This window comes from Pimephales promelas, chromosome 16 (genome assembly GCF_988280905.1).
Source record: "Pimephales promelas chromosome 16, fPimPro1.hap1.1, whole genome shotgun sequence".
NCBI lineage: Eukaryota > Metazoa > Chordata > Actinopteri > Cypriniformes > Leuciscidae > Pimephales > Pimephales promelas.
Window position 1 is genome coordinate 19,838,154 of NC_142784.1, and position 14,813 is coordinate 19,852,966.

The following is a 14,813-nucleotide window of genomic DNA, read 5'->3' on the forward strand; positions in this document are numbered from 1 at the left end:
CCACTACATAATTCGCATGCTTCAATTTGTGCTCCATCATAGACTTAATGACTTTACTGTTATTATTCTGAGATGTAAAATAAAGTACAGTAATAAAGACTGAGAAAGTGCATTCAAATTTTAGCTGGTAGTGAATTTTTAAATAGCTTTATTTCCTATGGTCTAAAGCACTGAATTGTTATCTGAAAAAAAAAGAAAGTATGACATAAAGCTGTACCATATGCTGATCAGAAATATCCAACAATTACCAAGTTGGCAAACTGAAGTCCTCATGGTGATAAAATACGGCAGCAAAGAGCAGATTCACATTTTTGCAAGAACCTGACTTATGAGAAAAAGCACATTTTGCCTAAGTGGCAATCAGACGAGATAGCTATAAAAGTCCAGCTGAAATACTAGACCAGCAAAGAACTACAGGACTACTATAATAAGATCAGTGGACTTAACGAGTTGTAATTAAAGCTGAACCCCGAGTATTAATGCTTAAGTTAAGCAGGGCTTCTAACAGTCAAAAGCAGAACAAAAACCCCAGTGCAGGTCCAAGAAAATTACTTAAGTTATGCAAGTAGGAAAGGGATGAGAGTACATTTTGTTAAACATGTCAATCAAAATGAATGCAAGAGAGGGTGAATTTCAAAAGACTCCATTTCAACGTAGACACTGTAATGTGTAGAAGTAGCCGTTTATAGCAAGTGAAGAGCATGGCACATAAAATATAGCACAAGACATTCCTCTAGAGGAAGGTCAGCAAAGGTTTTCTTGAAAGTGGAGCAGCGTTGGGGCAGTAAAGTGCTTCATCTATTGTTGGGCTCTACCTGGCTGCAGCATATTCAGGTCAGCAGAAGCACAGTACATGGTCCCTACACCGTGACTTTAACATGACATTGTATCCCTCTGCCTGGGCCGCTTGGGTACGCGCTTAATATTCCACCACAATTAATCTGTGTCGGCTCCCAGAAGACGGCCACTTTAGATTAGATTGTTATTCTGGAGAAGCAGTTTATCTTGTCAAGCTAGGCTAAACTACATGCTAATACTGATGATTGGGTAAAAATGATATAGACTATGGAGTATTAATCTCAGAGTGCAGCTGGACATGCAAACAAGCCAACAACAGCAATGAATGCAGGGATGCGTGGCATGTTTTGGTCGAAGGCCCGACTTAAATGCATCACTGACAAAGTAATGACACATGTCTGTAGTTACGTGTGAGCCAAATTAAGAGAAGTGTTAGTGTTCTGTTAACAAAATGGACGTCACAGATCAGATTGTTTTGAGCTGGAAATCATAGAGAGGGTTAGTGTTAACACAGCAGATTTGTTTTAAGGTTAAAGACATAGTTCTATCATATATAGATGTAAATCATGGCCAAAAACTAAGAATTCATTCCCACGATTTATTAATTAGTTATTATCATTTTTTTTTTTTACTGATATGTCCCCGTAACCCCGTAATGGGACCCCGTAACTGATTTTTTTAAATGTATTCCATGGAACACAATGGAGTAAATTTGTATAATGTACTGATCTCTCTTTTCCATGTAAATTACAATGAATGGGGACCGGAGATATTTTGAGCTTGAAAAACAATGCAGGTTCGTGTGATGAACTGACTGAAATAGAATTCGTAATTCACTGACAGTTGACTCCTCCACTGAGCTGATCACTGATGAGGCTGCATCAGAGATTCAGTGAATTGAACTAAAGTACTGAATTCAAATTTGATTCGTGAAAAAAATTGCTTAGATTGGTTTTTATGAATGATTCTTAATGATTTTGACATAATTTATGATTTTGACAAATTCCTTTTTCAATGAAAATGACTTTAAGGTTTAGTTCACCCAAAAATGATGTCGTCCCAAGCCCGTAAGACCCTGTTCATCTTCGGAACACTCTTGGATTTAGTCTGAGAGTTTTCTGTCCCTCCATTGAAAATGTATGTACGGTATAATGTCCTTGTCCAGAAAGGAAATAAAGACATCATCAAAGTAGTCCATGTGACATCAGTGGGTTAGAATGATTTGAAGCATCGAAAATACATTTTGGTCCAAAAATAAAAAAAACTACGACTTTATTCAGCAGTGTATTGTCTTCCGGTTCTGTTGTCAATCCGCGTTCAGTGACGTGACACTGATGACGTAAGACGCCGATGACGTATTATCTGGTGCGTCCGTGTATTTGGGTTAAAATAAATATGGCTGGGCAAAAGAATGCAAGTCGTACTCTGTGTCGAAATCCTTAGACATGTTTGCGTAGATTGTAAAAATGACTTGACTGTAAATGAAGTTTGGGCGCACTGATAACACGTCAGCAGCGTCTTACGTCATCAGTGTCACTGATCGCGGATTGACAACAGAACCGGAAGAGAATATAATGTTTAATAAAGTCTTAGTTTTTGTTATTTTTGGACCAAAATGTACTTTCGATGCTTCAAAACATTCTAACTATCCCACTGATGTCACATGGACTACTTTGATGATGTCTTTATTTTCTTTCTGGACAAGGACAGTATATCGTACATACATTTTCAATGGAGGAACAGAAAACTCTCGAACTAAATCTAAAATATCTTAAACTGTGTTCCGAAGATAAACAGAGGTCTTACGGGCTTGGGACGACATGAGTCATTTTGGGTGAGCTAACGCTTTAATGTCTGTTCCTCACAAAGCTTTTATGACTTCAGTTCAGAAGATTTCAAATATAGTGCACAAGTTATATGGACCATTTTTATGATACTTTCTTGATGCTATTTTGTCATTTTGAAACTTGACAAATCACAGTCATTTATTTTTATTATATTTAACATAGTGGCATAATCACATTTTGTGTTCCACTGAAGAAAATATGTCATACAGGATTGGAACGACATGAGGCTGAGTAAATGATGTCAGAAATGTATTTTACTTATGGGTGACCTATCCCTTTAACAGTAGGCAATGGGATGATTTTAACAATGTTTAAGTCTTCTAGAGATAATCTCATTCCAACTGGATGTGTAATGAAGCGGATCTCTAACTAAAGAAGTCTCATATTTAGCCACACTAGTGCTGGATACCACCAGATTATGAGTTACATAAACAACAAGGGAATAATGGAGGTTTACTGCGACATAAATAAATGTACTCAGAACTAGGCTCATAAACAGCTCTAAATGACAAGTCCAGATTTTTCACTCACATACTAAAAATTGCTGTTGTTTTCACACATTATGAATAGGCGGTTCAAACTGTGTCTACAGAACACTACAGATACATGCTTTTCTGCAATGACCCAGATTTCTCACAGAGCTAAGACTGTCCTCCTTTTGATTTGGATGAGTCTAAATTTAACCTTGATTAATATGGCGTGGGGTTCATAAATAATGTGTATCATGCATACATAAGTATTCTCTCTTCAAAAAGCATCTAACAAAAGTCTGTCATGAATTGGATCACGGATGCATCCAGACCAGCTATAATTGACATTATCTACTCTAATTAATGTAACACATTAGACACAAGATGTTAAGTCAAGCATCACATTTTCATAACAATTTTAGGCTGTTTTAAAGGTTACATATTTTACTTTAATTTTTCAGCAGCAAAATATTACAAAGCATTGTGGTGGTTATGCAATGAAAGAAAAATAAAATGAAAAAAAAAAAAACATTATAGAGTTAAAGGTAGACTCTGGTTTGCAGATAACAAGATCTGTATGTAATTTGGGCAGAAAATTAAACATTACCGTGAAATCCGACAAAATCTGATGAAAATGGAGGATCGTGGATGGCCGGTTGGGTGCATCTCTCTAAAAGAATGTGAATGAGAAAATTAATCTTTGTTGAAATGTCAGATAGAAAAACAAAACAAAGTGAAACATGAGTCTACCTTCAAACCTCCTGTTCTAATTTGTGATTGTGAATGTTGATGTCATGGAGAAAGATACAAGATGCTGTAATCATGAACTTTATAATAATGACTTCTTGGTTATTATTTTAAATTAAACATGACCTGATAACAATGTTCAATGGCACTTAGTTCTACATTGAATGGCACTGTAAATTTCAGGTTCGATACAAGTTCAACTCAATTAAAACAAGCACTTGAGGCATAATGTTGATTTCCACAAAAAATAATTGATTGACGTATGACTCATTTTCTTTAAAAGACACAAAATAGTAAAGTAAAAATATACTCACTGTTTAATAGTATAGCCAAACGTAAACAATATACATGCTAACTAAACTTTTCTGTGTACAGGTATAAACAATTTTTTTGGTTGCCATGAAATGTCTAAAGCTCTAAAATAACTGTGGAATTTACAAGAACTCATTTATATTAAGCTTCATGTTTATGCTTTTAAATTTACTTCACTTTCATTGTAAGTGCCTCATTAGCTTTTGCTTCTTTAAAAAAATCATAATAATTAAGAACCAGTCAATCATAAAATATTGCCACAAATGCTGTCAATTTAGCTGAACTTGAACTTGGAATATTCCTTTAAACAAGTTTATATCAACTTGAATCATATATCAGAATAAAAGGCATCTACAGCCCGAGTTTGAGTTGGATCAAGCATATTTCCACTCGTCAACACAAAAGCCCTGGCTGAGAAAAATCAGTGGATTACACTACACGCATTTCCGTAGCAGGGAAATGAGTCCCTCCCATTGTGATACACTGGGAACAAAACAAGAACAAGTTGGTATGCTGTTTTTCTTACTTCCAACTAACTTCATATCTTAAATCCTCATCTTGCATGTATATGATACTAACTGAGAAGTCAAAATAATTAATAAAAAAAAGCCTAAATGGGTATTATTTATAATAAACCTATGGTGTAAACACAAATCATTGGTTGCAAAAGACTCCCAAGAGATGTGGTTCAGAATAAGCAACGTCATCTTGAGGATTGAAGGTTCCTGAGAGCTTATATTGGGGGCCTTTCAAAAACAGACACAAAGCAAAGAATATTTTGTCTTTTGTTTTCATTTGTAGTCTTTGACAAATAGATTTATACTGCATTCGATTTTTAAATTCATCATTGGGTTAGACAGCATTTTTGCTTAAGCATATTAAACATCTAATTTTAGTGGAGTGATGAAAGGACCACTTTCCCTGCATGGCTGTCCAAGCAACTGCCTGACCAAAATGGCTTCCGATATAAACATTGCATACTCCTTGCTTTCTGCTGCACGAGAAAGCGGCATGCTTTGTTCTAACAAGCGCGAAGGCTCGAAGAAATGCTTTCGCATTGCTTCTTTCATTCATCTCATCCATATTCATCTCAGGTTCCGTCCTCCATTCCACGGCAGACAAGCCGAGAGAGGTGAGCAAATCATCCAGTGTGGGGCTGCCTTTCACAACGCCCTCCCAAATCCTCGCCATCCTGCATGAGATTTTTTTTTTCTTTGACGCAGTGCATTAAAGCAAAAACTGAAGCAGCGCCCCCTTCATTTTGAAGTGATCGTACGGTGATCAATAGGCTGAGGGTTGCATTGATAATCAATGACTTGCCGCTATTGATGGAAGATGGGAAAGAAAGACTCGGGAAGGAGGAAAAAACGATTGCCTCGACCCATAATCATGATTAGAGGCGAAATAAACAAATGATGGGGGAGCAAAACGCAGCGCACCCTAAATGTATTTTCTGCTGAGCCTATCAAAAAACTGTGCACTTAATTTGAAAACTGGTGGGAGTATTGCATTGTAGGATGTGAGCGAACAAAGTGGGCGACAGCGACGAACGGTTATTGCTCCCCCGTATAAATGTCTGAATCTTCAAACACAGCTGGCAAATCATGTTTATGTAACAACCCCTTCGAAGACGGATCCTGCGTCTATTTTCTCATCCTGCGGGTAGAAATGCTCAAGCGAGAGAATCGAAAAAAAAGCTACTCACTTGTGCAGCATCCGAAAATGTCTTTATATAGCCTAGTAAAAGCAACACAGGATTGTACATACACACACACTTCCACGTTTTTTTGCGGCCTCAGAGGGTCACGGTCCCCACAACCTTTTGTAAATGGAAGCACTGTCCTGTGCCAGTTCATCCATTTACAAAATTAAAACATTACATCTTATGAGGCAGCTCGGGAACGTGGAGAGAGGCTCTTTGGTTAACTTGAAGTCGAAGCCTTAATGATCAATTGGCAGGAAAATGATTCTTGTTTTTAAGCCAACTGACTTTTCATCTTAATTTCTAACTTTCTTTTCAGGCAGCCTTTAAGATACAACCCTTCGTCTTCTGCCACATCATGATTTAATCCGCTAAAAAAAAGTTCAAACTAAATATGAAACTAATCCTATGTGTATGAAAACCTTAAATCAACGAGTAAATGTTTAATGAGAGAAAACAAATTAGACCTATTATTTTTGTAGGACTGTTGTTGTTGTCAGTTGCTTCTCCCGTTTTGAGTATGCTAAGCTTAGAAGTATGCTATGCTCAAAAGTATAGTCCAAAAATGGTTCAGATTCACTCCAGGCCAAAGATTAACTGCTGGTGTTTAAATATGAACCACAAAGTGGAAACTACGGGTAAATGTTGACGAAACACAACCATGTTAATGCGTGCCAAATGTATCTCTTTTACGTGACAATTTGACTCTTTTAATATAAATATAAATTCCCTTCCACGTATTTATCAACATGTCTTACCAACTCTTAAACATACAATAATAAAAAAAATATTTCAGCATTTGATCATTTTCCAGTATATGTTAAAAAAAATGGATTAATTTATAAATAAATATATATGCTTAAACATAGGGCAACAATGTCATATTACAACACTCAATAAAGTTTTGTAATATTAAATACATTATTTTTAATAAATTGAAATAAATTAAATGAGTATTTGAATAGAATCGGGATTCTACAGCTTTTGGTTAATACATTTCCATAGATTATATACTACGTAACTGGCTATGGGTTTTAAAAATCATTTTATGGAGATTGCATGGACAAAAAGTAATTTCTAACCGGCGATTTTTGATAGCTCAAAATTGTATATTATTAACAATAGAAATTTCCATTATCCTTCCATGACTTTTCAAGATTTTATTAATTTCTGTATCATTTGCAGGCCTGGAAATGACAATATTAAAATCTCCCTTCCATAGTTGTGAGAACCACCTCGAATAATCTGCCTTGGTAAACAAATTCCAGTGAAGCCTAGATCTCTTAAGCATCAAAGTCTTTTCATTTGAGCAAATGGACCTGCAGGTTATGCCTCCCACGGGTCCAGCATGCTTCTTCTGACTGACAATTCATTACGCTTTCAGCATCGATTCTTTCACATGTGAACATCCGCCAATCACTTCATCTATGCGCCATTATTAACCCTATAACTCTAACTACAAATACTTGTTTCTTTTTTTAAAACCCTTTAAGAGATTCTTGCACTTTCAATGAAAACAAATATTGACCTCAGCCAATCAGTTTAGATATATTGTTAATATTGCTATTATTAAAGTCCTCTGCATTAAATGTCCTCAATGTCCTAAATAAGATGTATAAGATTTCCTGCTTAATGGGGATTTAATCAACACAGATCAGAAAAGGAATGTTTTACACTTTTGACTGCATAATACGAGTGTAGTGCACACAAAACTTCATGTGGCATGTCTGCCGGAATGCACAATAAACAAGCAAGCATGGGTCCAGTAGGCTATAAACAATAGACTACAGTAAAATATTGAAGGATTGAGTGCACATTCAAGCACTCTGAAATTTTGAATATCAGTGATGCAGGTGAAGCAAGCAAATGTGTACCAAATTTTGAGAAGCATTTTATATTAAATGTTGCAATATGGTAATAAAATTCGTAAATTCTAAAAATTCTAATATACATAAATGGTAAATAGGTAAATAATGGTAAATAAGGCATAATTTGAGTTTTCAGGGCCATTTAATAAAATAATAGAATATATAGATTGAAGGCACCAGAGCAAGGTCATCTGTGGTGATAGAAAGGATGCGTAAACGAGACATGTTTTCTAATGTTTGGGTGCGTGCTCATGATATTAGCCTATATTTAGGAAAACACAATCCGTTTATTCCATACATAAGCCTTTAATTTAGGAATACTTGAGGATGTGTTTGGTAAACGACTGTCGTAAGTGCGTAAGTAGACGCAACCACCAATTCAGGGTCACTTAAAATGGACGCGAACTGTAAATATGAATTTAAATCTCAGATGCACGTTTGGTGAAGCATGGCGAGATGCTCCGTGGAAATCAAAAATGAATGAATATGCCAAGAACGATTTTGCTTTCATCTTTCCCATTGGGACTTACATCAAAGCACTTGTCTTTGGGAAGAGTCGCTAATTCATTGCCAAGTGAGTTGCCGATGTAGACAGCAGTTGGCTCTTACCTCCTGTGTTTGTGCGTTTGGTGCTGCTGGCCTCCGTCGGGGTCTCCAGGGGTCTTTTGCGGGAATCGGGGGGATCAGACTCCATGTGCGGCGGTTGATTGTGATGATGCGGATTGGAGAAAATCCCGTTTTGCTGCACTGCCCCACCGGCCATCATTTTTTATAAAGAAGCTTTAGGCTCGCTCTCGTTTCTCCTATACGCGATACGCAGATATGTTGTTTCTGAATGTGAAACCACGATGATATGAATGTTTGGGGTGCGTCGATCCTCCGTAGCAGCCTAGATACAGAATGTAAGACGCATCGATATCCAGTGGCTCGATTTTGCTCAGGCTGTACTGATATTATTAATAACAAGTGATGTGGGAAACGTCCTCACTCTTGGCTCTGCGATGGCGCTCTCCAGTTGAAAACAATATGAGACCTCAGTGGTCAGCAGAACTCAAAAGATTCACTGCTAAAAATTGGGAGGATGCGCGAATAACGGGAAATGAACAAGAGTCGAAAGGGAAAAACAGCGGATCCCGCATGCAGGTGGGCAAACCCCTGCGGATAGAGCTGGACGGTGTTGAAGCGCTGGACGAGCGCTTGAAGGAGATGCGATGTTTTTGTAGGCTCTGACTCGGAGATGCTGCAGTCTTGCTTTCAGAGCATCTTTGCGCGTTTCTGCTGCTGGAGCGCGGAGCCGCGGGGTGACGTCATGCGAAGCCGAGTGCGCGCCTGTCAAATGTGGAGGAACCAACACGCCCCCCTCGAGCTGCGATTGGTCGAGATTTGATTTTCTCCTGCAAAGCGAAGTATAAATCCTGCTTGTCACATGACAACACAGACAGGAGGAGGTGGTGATGATAAAAATGCGAGAGCATCATTGAAACATAGGCACAGGGTTGTGAAAAATGAAAGTCGTAGTTCTAAATGCGCAGCTCATCTCTGTCTAACACCCAAGAATTATACCACAGTATGTGATTATTATGGTATAATTAGCATATTATTATTATTGTTGTTGTTGTTGTTGGTATATATATATAGGCTATATAGTTTAAAAAATATATATTATTTTTGTATGATATATTTTAACGTAGTCTTATTATTATTAACAATACCTATTTTCATCATCTTCATTATGATTTTATTAATGATTATTATTAACAATAACTATTTATAATTATCATCATCATTATTATTTCATTTTTAATGTTGTTTTATTACTTTTATTATTTATTATATAATAATATTATATATTATTTAATTTGACCTTATTGTTGTTGAATGTTGTGTGTGTATATATATATATATATATATATAGCCATATATTTGAATATATACTTACATATGTAGGCCTACATGTATTTATATGTAATTTTATTATCATATATTATTAACAATAACTTTTCATCATTATTATTATTTACTATAACTATTTATTATCATTTTTATTTTATTTTAATGTAGTTTTAATGTAATTTTTATTTTTTCATATTATTTCATTCATTTTACCTTATTATTATCATTATTATTATTGCAGTATTTGAGCTTTGAAAACTGAACAAAATACTAAACTAAAACTGACATCTGTACAATTTTAAGCAACAATCACGATAAAAAGAAATAGCTGATGAAATATGATAAAAAAAGAAATAGTTACACAATTTTGGACATCTTTGAATTTAAATTACTAATAAAAATCCCTTAAATCATAATATTGAGTTTAAATGAATGGATGTTAACTGGATGGACTGAAGGATGTTGTTCAAACGTATATAAATATAAATAGTATATAGTGTCCTCAGTGCCCAGTAAGAGTCTCTGTATCCTCTTGTCACATACTCGCACTCCTCCTGTGTCAACACATCAGGGCCAGAGTCGAGCACCTCTCTATATTCCAGATTCGCATCGAGGTGATGCTGCGCCGTCTACTGCATGAACACAAAGAGCCACCTCACGCAATTTCACATTTCTGTGGAAAAACTCAGCAGTGTGCCAGTGTCATCTGAAATACATAGGCCTATGCTGAGTGCGAGTGGAGGTATGTGGCAAACCGATACTGAGACATTTGACTCCTATTTAAAGTGGGAAAATTAGTCAAATAAATGCCTATAAAACACTTGTGTTCATTTAAGGTCTGGCCACCCATGAAATGCAATGTGAAACAATCAAATTCAGTTGATTTGTTTACTCTACCAGTCACATTCTAGAAAAGCTCATTACTCAGGAAATACAATGGTGATTATTTTATTTAAACTAAAAGCTTTAGTAATGTGAGAATTAGGATACATGATATTGCTTGAAAATGGTGTGCTTCCACAGATCAAGCCGAATACAGATATGGGATTGAGGATGTAGTCAGACTAGAATCACAGAGCATGTTCACATATGCTATGGTTTATCAGTGTTACATTTAACCGATATAAGCAGATGTCACAGAAAAAAAAAAAAGAAAAAAAACCTCAGAGGAACCTCATGAGCTGCATCAACTAAATACAAGCCAAATATATTTAATTCATTTATTCTATTCTAATCCTAGCATATATATATATATATATATATATATATATATATATATATATATTAATATATAAGTGTACTTTTCTTTAAGAACAAACTAAATATATCTGTGTGATACACTCATATGCACCATATATATATATATATATATATATATATATATATATATATATACACAATCTGAAAAAAAAAAAAACTAAATAAGTCTATATTTAAATACCATGAAACAAGCAAAACAAAAATCCTGTTCTGTTTACCAGCAACTCATTGCACGCAAATGTTAATTTCGGACAGATGGTGGATGCTAAAGCTCTCCATTCCTGTAATATGGGTTTATGAGCTTTCACATAAACCTGTGCAGTTTCCCCCCTCTGTCACAATAGTGAAAGGGCGATATCTCGTCAAGGATGACTTTCAATGCATCACACCCTCCCCCATCCAATGCACATTGTTTGAAGAGGGGACCCCATCTGCCCCCTTCTCTATGAAGAGCACCCACACTATTGTTTCTGCCACTAACACAGAAAAACCTTAAGAATTAACCAGACTGGGCAACATCTGGCATTAAATTCCACATTTATTTATGAGCAACAACATGGCACTATGCAGGTTTAAAAGGAGACAAGGGTATTTGATAATTCATCTGGCACAAACTAGCTTTTTGGAATCATTATCAAGTTGTTTTTACAAATAAACAACTCATAAACCCAACGTAAATACTGAATTACCCCCTAGACAAAATTAATATCAGCCTCAGCTAGAATAATAAATATATGAAATCATTTGTTTGTCGGATTGGGACACACACACAAGTCTCCATCTTGTGGGTGAATTGTGGAAGCAGTCAAAGAGACTGAGAAGAGCTAAGAGCTGCTTCTTTTTCCAGTGTTTGTCCAGCCAGATGGAAGGTTGCAGAGACGACGAACACACGCCAACTTATACAGATCGAACAATTCAATTTAATATACATTTTTATTTCGTCCCCAAACACTCTTCACATTTTGATCCACACTATCTACGTGAACTACAACAGCACTGTACTGGGCTAATTGTTCCATATCAGTAAAAGCATCCACACTATTAAAAAACAACGTTTTTTGGAATTGATAATTAAAGAAGTTATTAAGAAACACTGTATTTACTCAAGTCAGTGCAGCTGTGGAGGTTACGCGAGGTTACTGTCCTCTTGTGGCAAAACGAGACACATTTCATTGTAGTTTTCATGTGACAGTAAAATTTACAGCCACAAGAGGGCAGATGCTTCACACCATCTTTTTTTCTGTAAAATGTCTCCTTCGTTTTCATGATTATAATTGTAAAGATTGTAAAAGTATTATATAAACTTTACTATCATATATATATATATATATAGCCTATATATATATATATAAATATATATATATATATATATATATATATATATATATATATATATATTAAATCAAATACTTATTTCAGTAAATCTATATGTGTTGCCATGGACTTCTCCAACCTTGTTACCTTTGCTTTACTGAAATAAGATTGACTATAATTCAGATATAAGTGGCACACATCCATATAAAAATTCCAAAGTTAAAAGAAGTTAGACTTTCAGGGCAAAGTCTGAAAGGTTAATGGGCAAAGCCTTAAAAGAAAGTAGGCCTGTAGTAGTCGGAAAAATACTGAAACATTTATCATTGCATAAGAAAAAAAAGCAAGGACCATGACAGCACTATCACATAATCACTATAATGACACAAATTGGAATTTCAGAGAGGAAAGTTTGAGAATCTGGTTAAAGCTTTTTGAAGAATCCAGAATCAATAGAGAGATCAATAATATCAAAATCACATGAACAGAAACTCCTTAAAGAAAAAGTAAAATGCCTTAAATACACAGGAACAAACACATGAACAAGACGAATTTGACAATGTTGTAAGCTATGAGAAAATAATTAAACTATAATTTTCATTATTATTTAAATGTTGTTTTTTAAAGACTAAGGTTGCAATATAAAAGTTGCAAAAATAGCAAAAAGTTCACAATTAAATTTTCGGGCCATACATTGCAAATGCAAAAATGAAAAATGGAAACCAAACATTCATTTTTCTTGTTTTTCTAGTTACATTATCAATGGATACTGGATAGTTGCCTTTTTCTCCCTTTTTTCAATTTTACTTGTGCTATAATATATATAATACCAAATGGAGGTCTGTCCACCTACGTGGAAAGAGGTAGAGCAGGCTGTGAGAAAGGCAAGGGTTTCATCATCTTCTAATGGAGTTCCGTACAGAGTTCACAGGAGTGCTTCAGGAGTTCTGAGAATTCTGTGGAAATTGATAAAAGTGGCATGGGAAAAACAGGTTGTACCTTGAGCATGGCACAGAGCAGTCTTTATGCCTAAAGAAAAAGATGCTACAAGCATCAGTCAGTTCACTATTAACCATTGAAGGTAAGATTTTCTTCAGCATTATTGCTCAGAGATTGTCCACCTACCTATTAAAGAATGGTTTCATTGACACATCAGTTCAAAAAGCGGGTATTCAAGGGTTCTCAGGATGCTTAGAACACATCAATGCAATCTGGCAACAAATTCAGTCAGCTAAAAATGAGAGGAAGGAGCTCGGAAGGGTTTGGCGGAAAGGACCGACCAGGGTGGGACGGGAGGGACAGACCATGGCGGGCGGGACGGGAGGGACAGACCAGGGCGGGACGGGAGGAACAGACCAGGGTGGTGTGGGAGGGACAAAACGTTTAGTTCTGGGAGACACAGGCGAAACACAAAGTCCATCGGGCGGCCAGGACGAAACACAAAGTCCATTAGGCGGTCAGGACGGTGCAGACCCCTCGGGCGGCCAGGGCGGAGCGGATCCCTCGAGCGGCCAGGGCGGTGAAGACCCCTCGGGTGGCCAGGGTGGTGAAGACCCCTCGGGCGGCCAGGGCGGTGAAGACCCCTCGGGTGGCCAGGGCGGAGCAGACCTTTCGGGTGGCCAGGGCGGTGAAGACCCCTCGGGTGGCCAGGGCGAAACACAAAGTCCATAAGGCGGTCAGGACGGTGCAGACCCCTCGGGCGGCCAGGGCGGTGAAGACCCCTCGGGTGGCCAGGGGGGTGAAGACCCCTCGGGCGGCCAGGGCGGTGAAGACCCCTCGGGTGGCTAGGGTGGAGCAGACCTTTAGGGTGGCCAGCTGGTGGTGAAGACCCCTCGGGTGGCCAGGGCGGTGAAGCCCCCTCAGGCGGCCAGGGCGGAGCAGACCTTTCAGGTGGCCAGCTGGTGGTGAAGACCCCTCGGGTGGCCAGGGCGGTGAAGACCCCTCGGGCGGCCAGGGCGGTGAAGACCCCTCGGGTGGCCAGGGCGGAGCAGACCTTTCGGGTGGCCAGCTGGTGGTGAAGACCTCTCGGGTGGCCAGGGCGGTGCAGAGCTTTCAGGTGGCCAGGGCGCTGAAGACCCCTCGGGCGGCCAGGGCGGAGCAGACCTTTCGGGTGGCCAGGGCGGTGAAGACCCCTCGGGCGGCCAGGGCGGAGCAGACCTTTCGGGTGGCCAGGGCGGTGAAGACCCCTCGGGTGGCCAGGGCGGTGCAGACCCCTCAGGCGGCCAGGGCGGTGAAGCCCTCTCAGGACCAGACACCGGCTCGAGAACAGACACCGGCTCGGGAACAGACATCGGCTCGGGAACAGACATCGGCTCAGGAACAGAAACTAGAACAGAAACAGTCACAAGGACAGACAGCCACAAACACTGGGTCCGGAACCGACATGAGCTCAAGCTCTGGAACAGACACTGGCTCTGCCTCCGGATCAGGAACAGGCACTGGCTCTGCCTTGGTTGCAGCCTTCGTATCTGCTGACGTGCCAAGTACACTGCAGCCGTTAACGCTGGACAGAAAGAGTCACATCACCATATGGAAAGAAGCGTAAATGCATGGAGAAGCATAGTTTACTGTAAAGCTACGTCTAAGTTTGTGCTTATCTTGGCGA

At 38.3% G+C, this 14,813-nt stretch overlaps 1 protein-coding gene across 2 annotated transcripts in view; it reads right to left on the reverse strand.

The window, feature by feature from the left end:
- nova2 (NOVA alternative splicing regulator 2) overlaps nucleotides 1–9,014 on the reverse strand; it is a 46,308-nt gene extending 37,294 nt beyond the window's left edge. The window contains exons 1-2 of one of the 2 annotated variants that reach the window (XM_039662566.2): nucleotides 8,354–8,981; nucleotides 3,723–3,785 (exon numbers count right to left, since the gene is read on the reverse strand). In XM_039662566.2, coding sequence (XP_039518500.1) covers nucleotides 3,723–3,785; nucleotides 8,354–8,510 — 220 coding nt within the window. In that variant the 5' untranslated portion in view covers nucleotides 8,511–8,981. Of the gene's footprint in view, nucleotides 1–3,722; nucleotides 3,786–8,353 lie in introns of both variants that reach the window. The other variant, XM_039662567.2, reaches the window with a different exon arrangement.
- Between the last annotated feature and the right edge of the window lie 5,799 nt (nucleotides 9,015–14,813).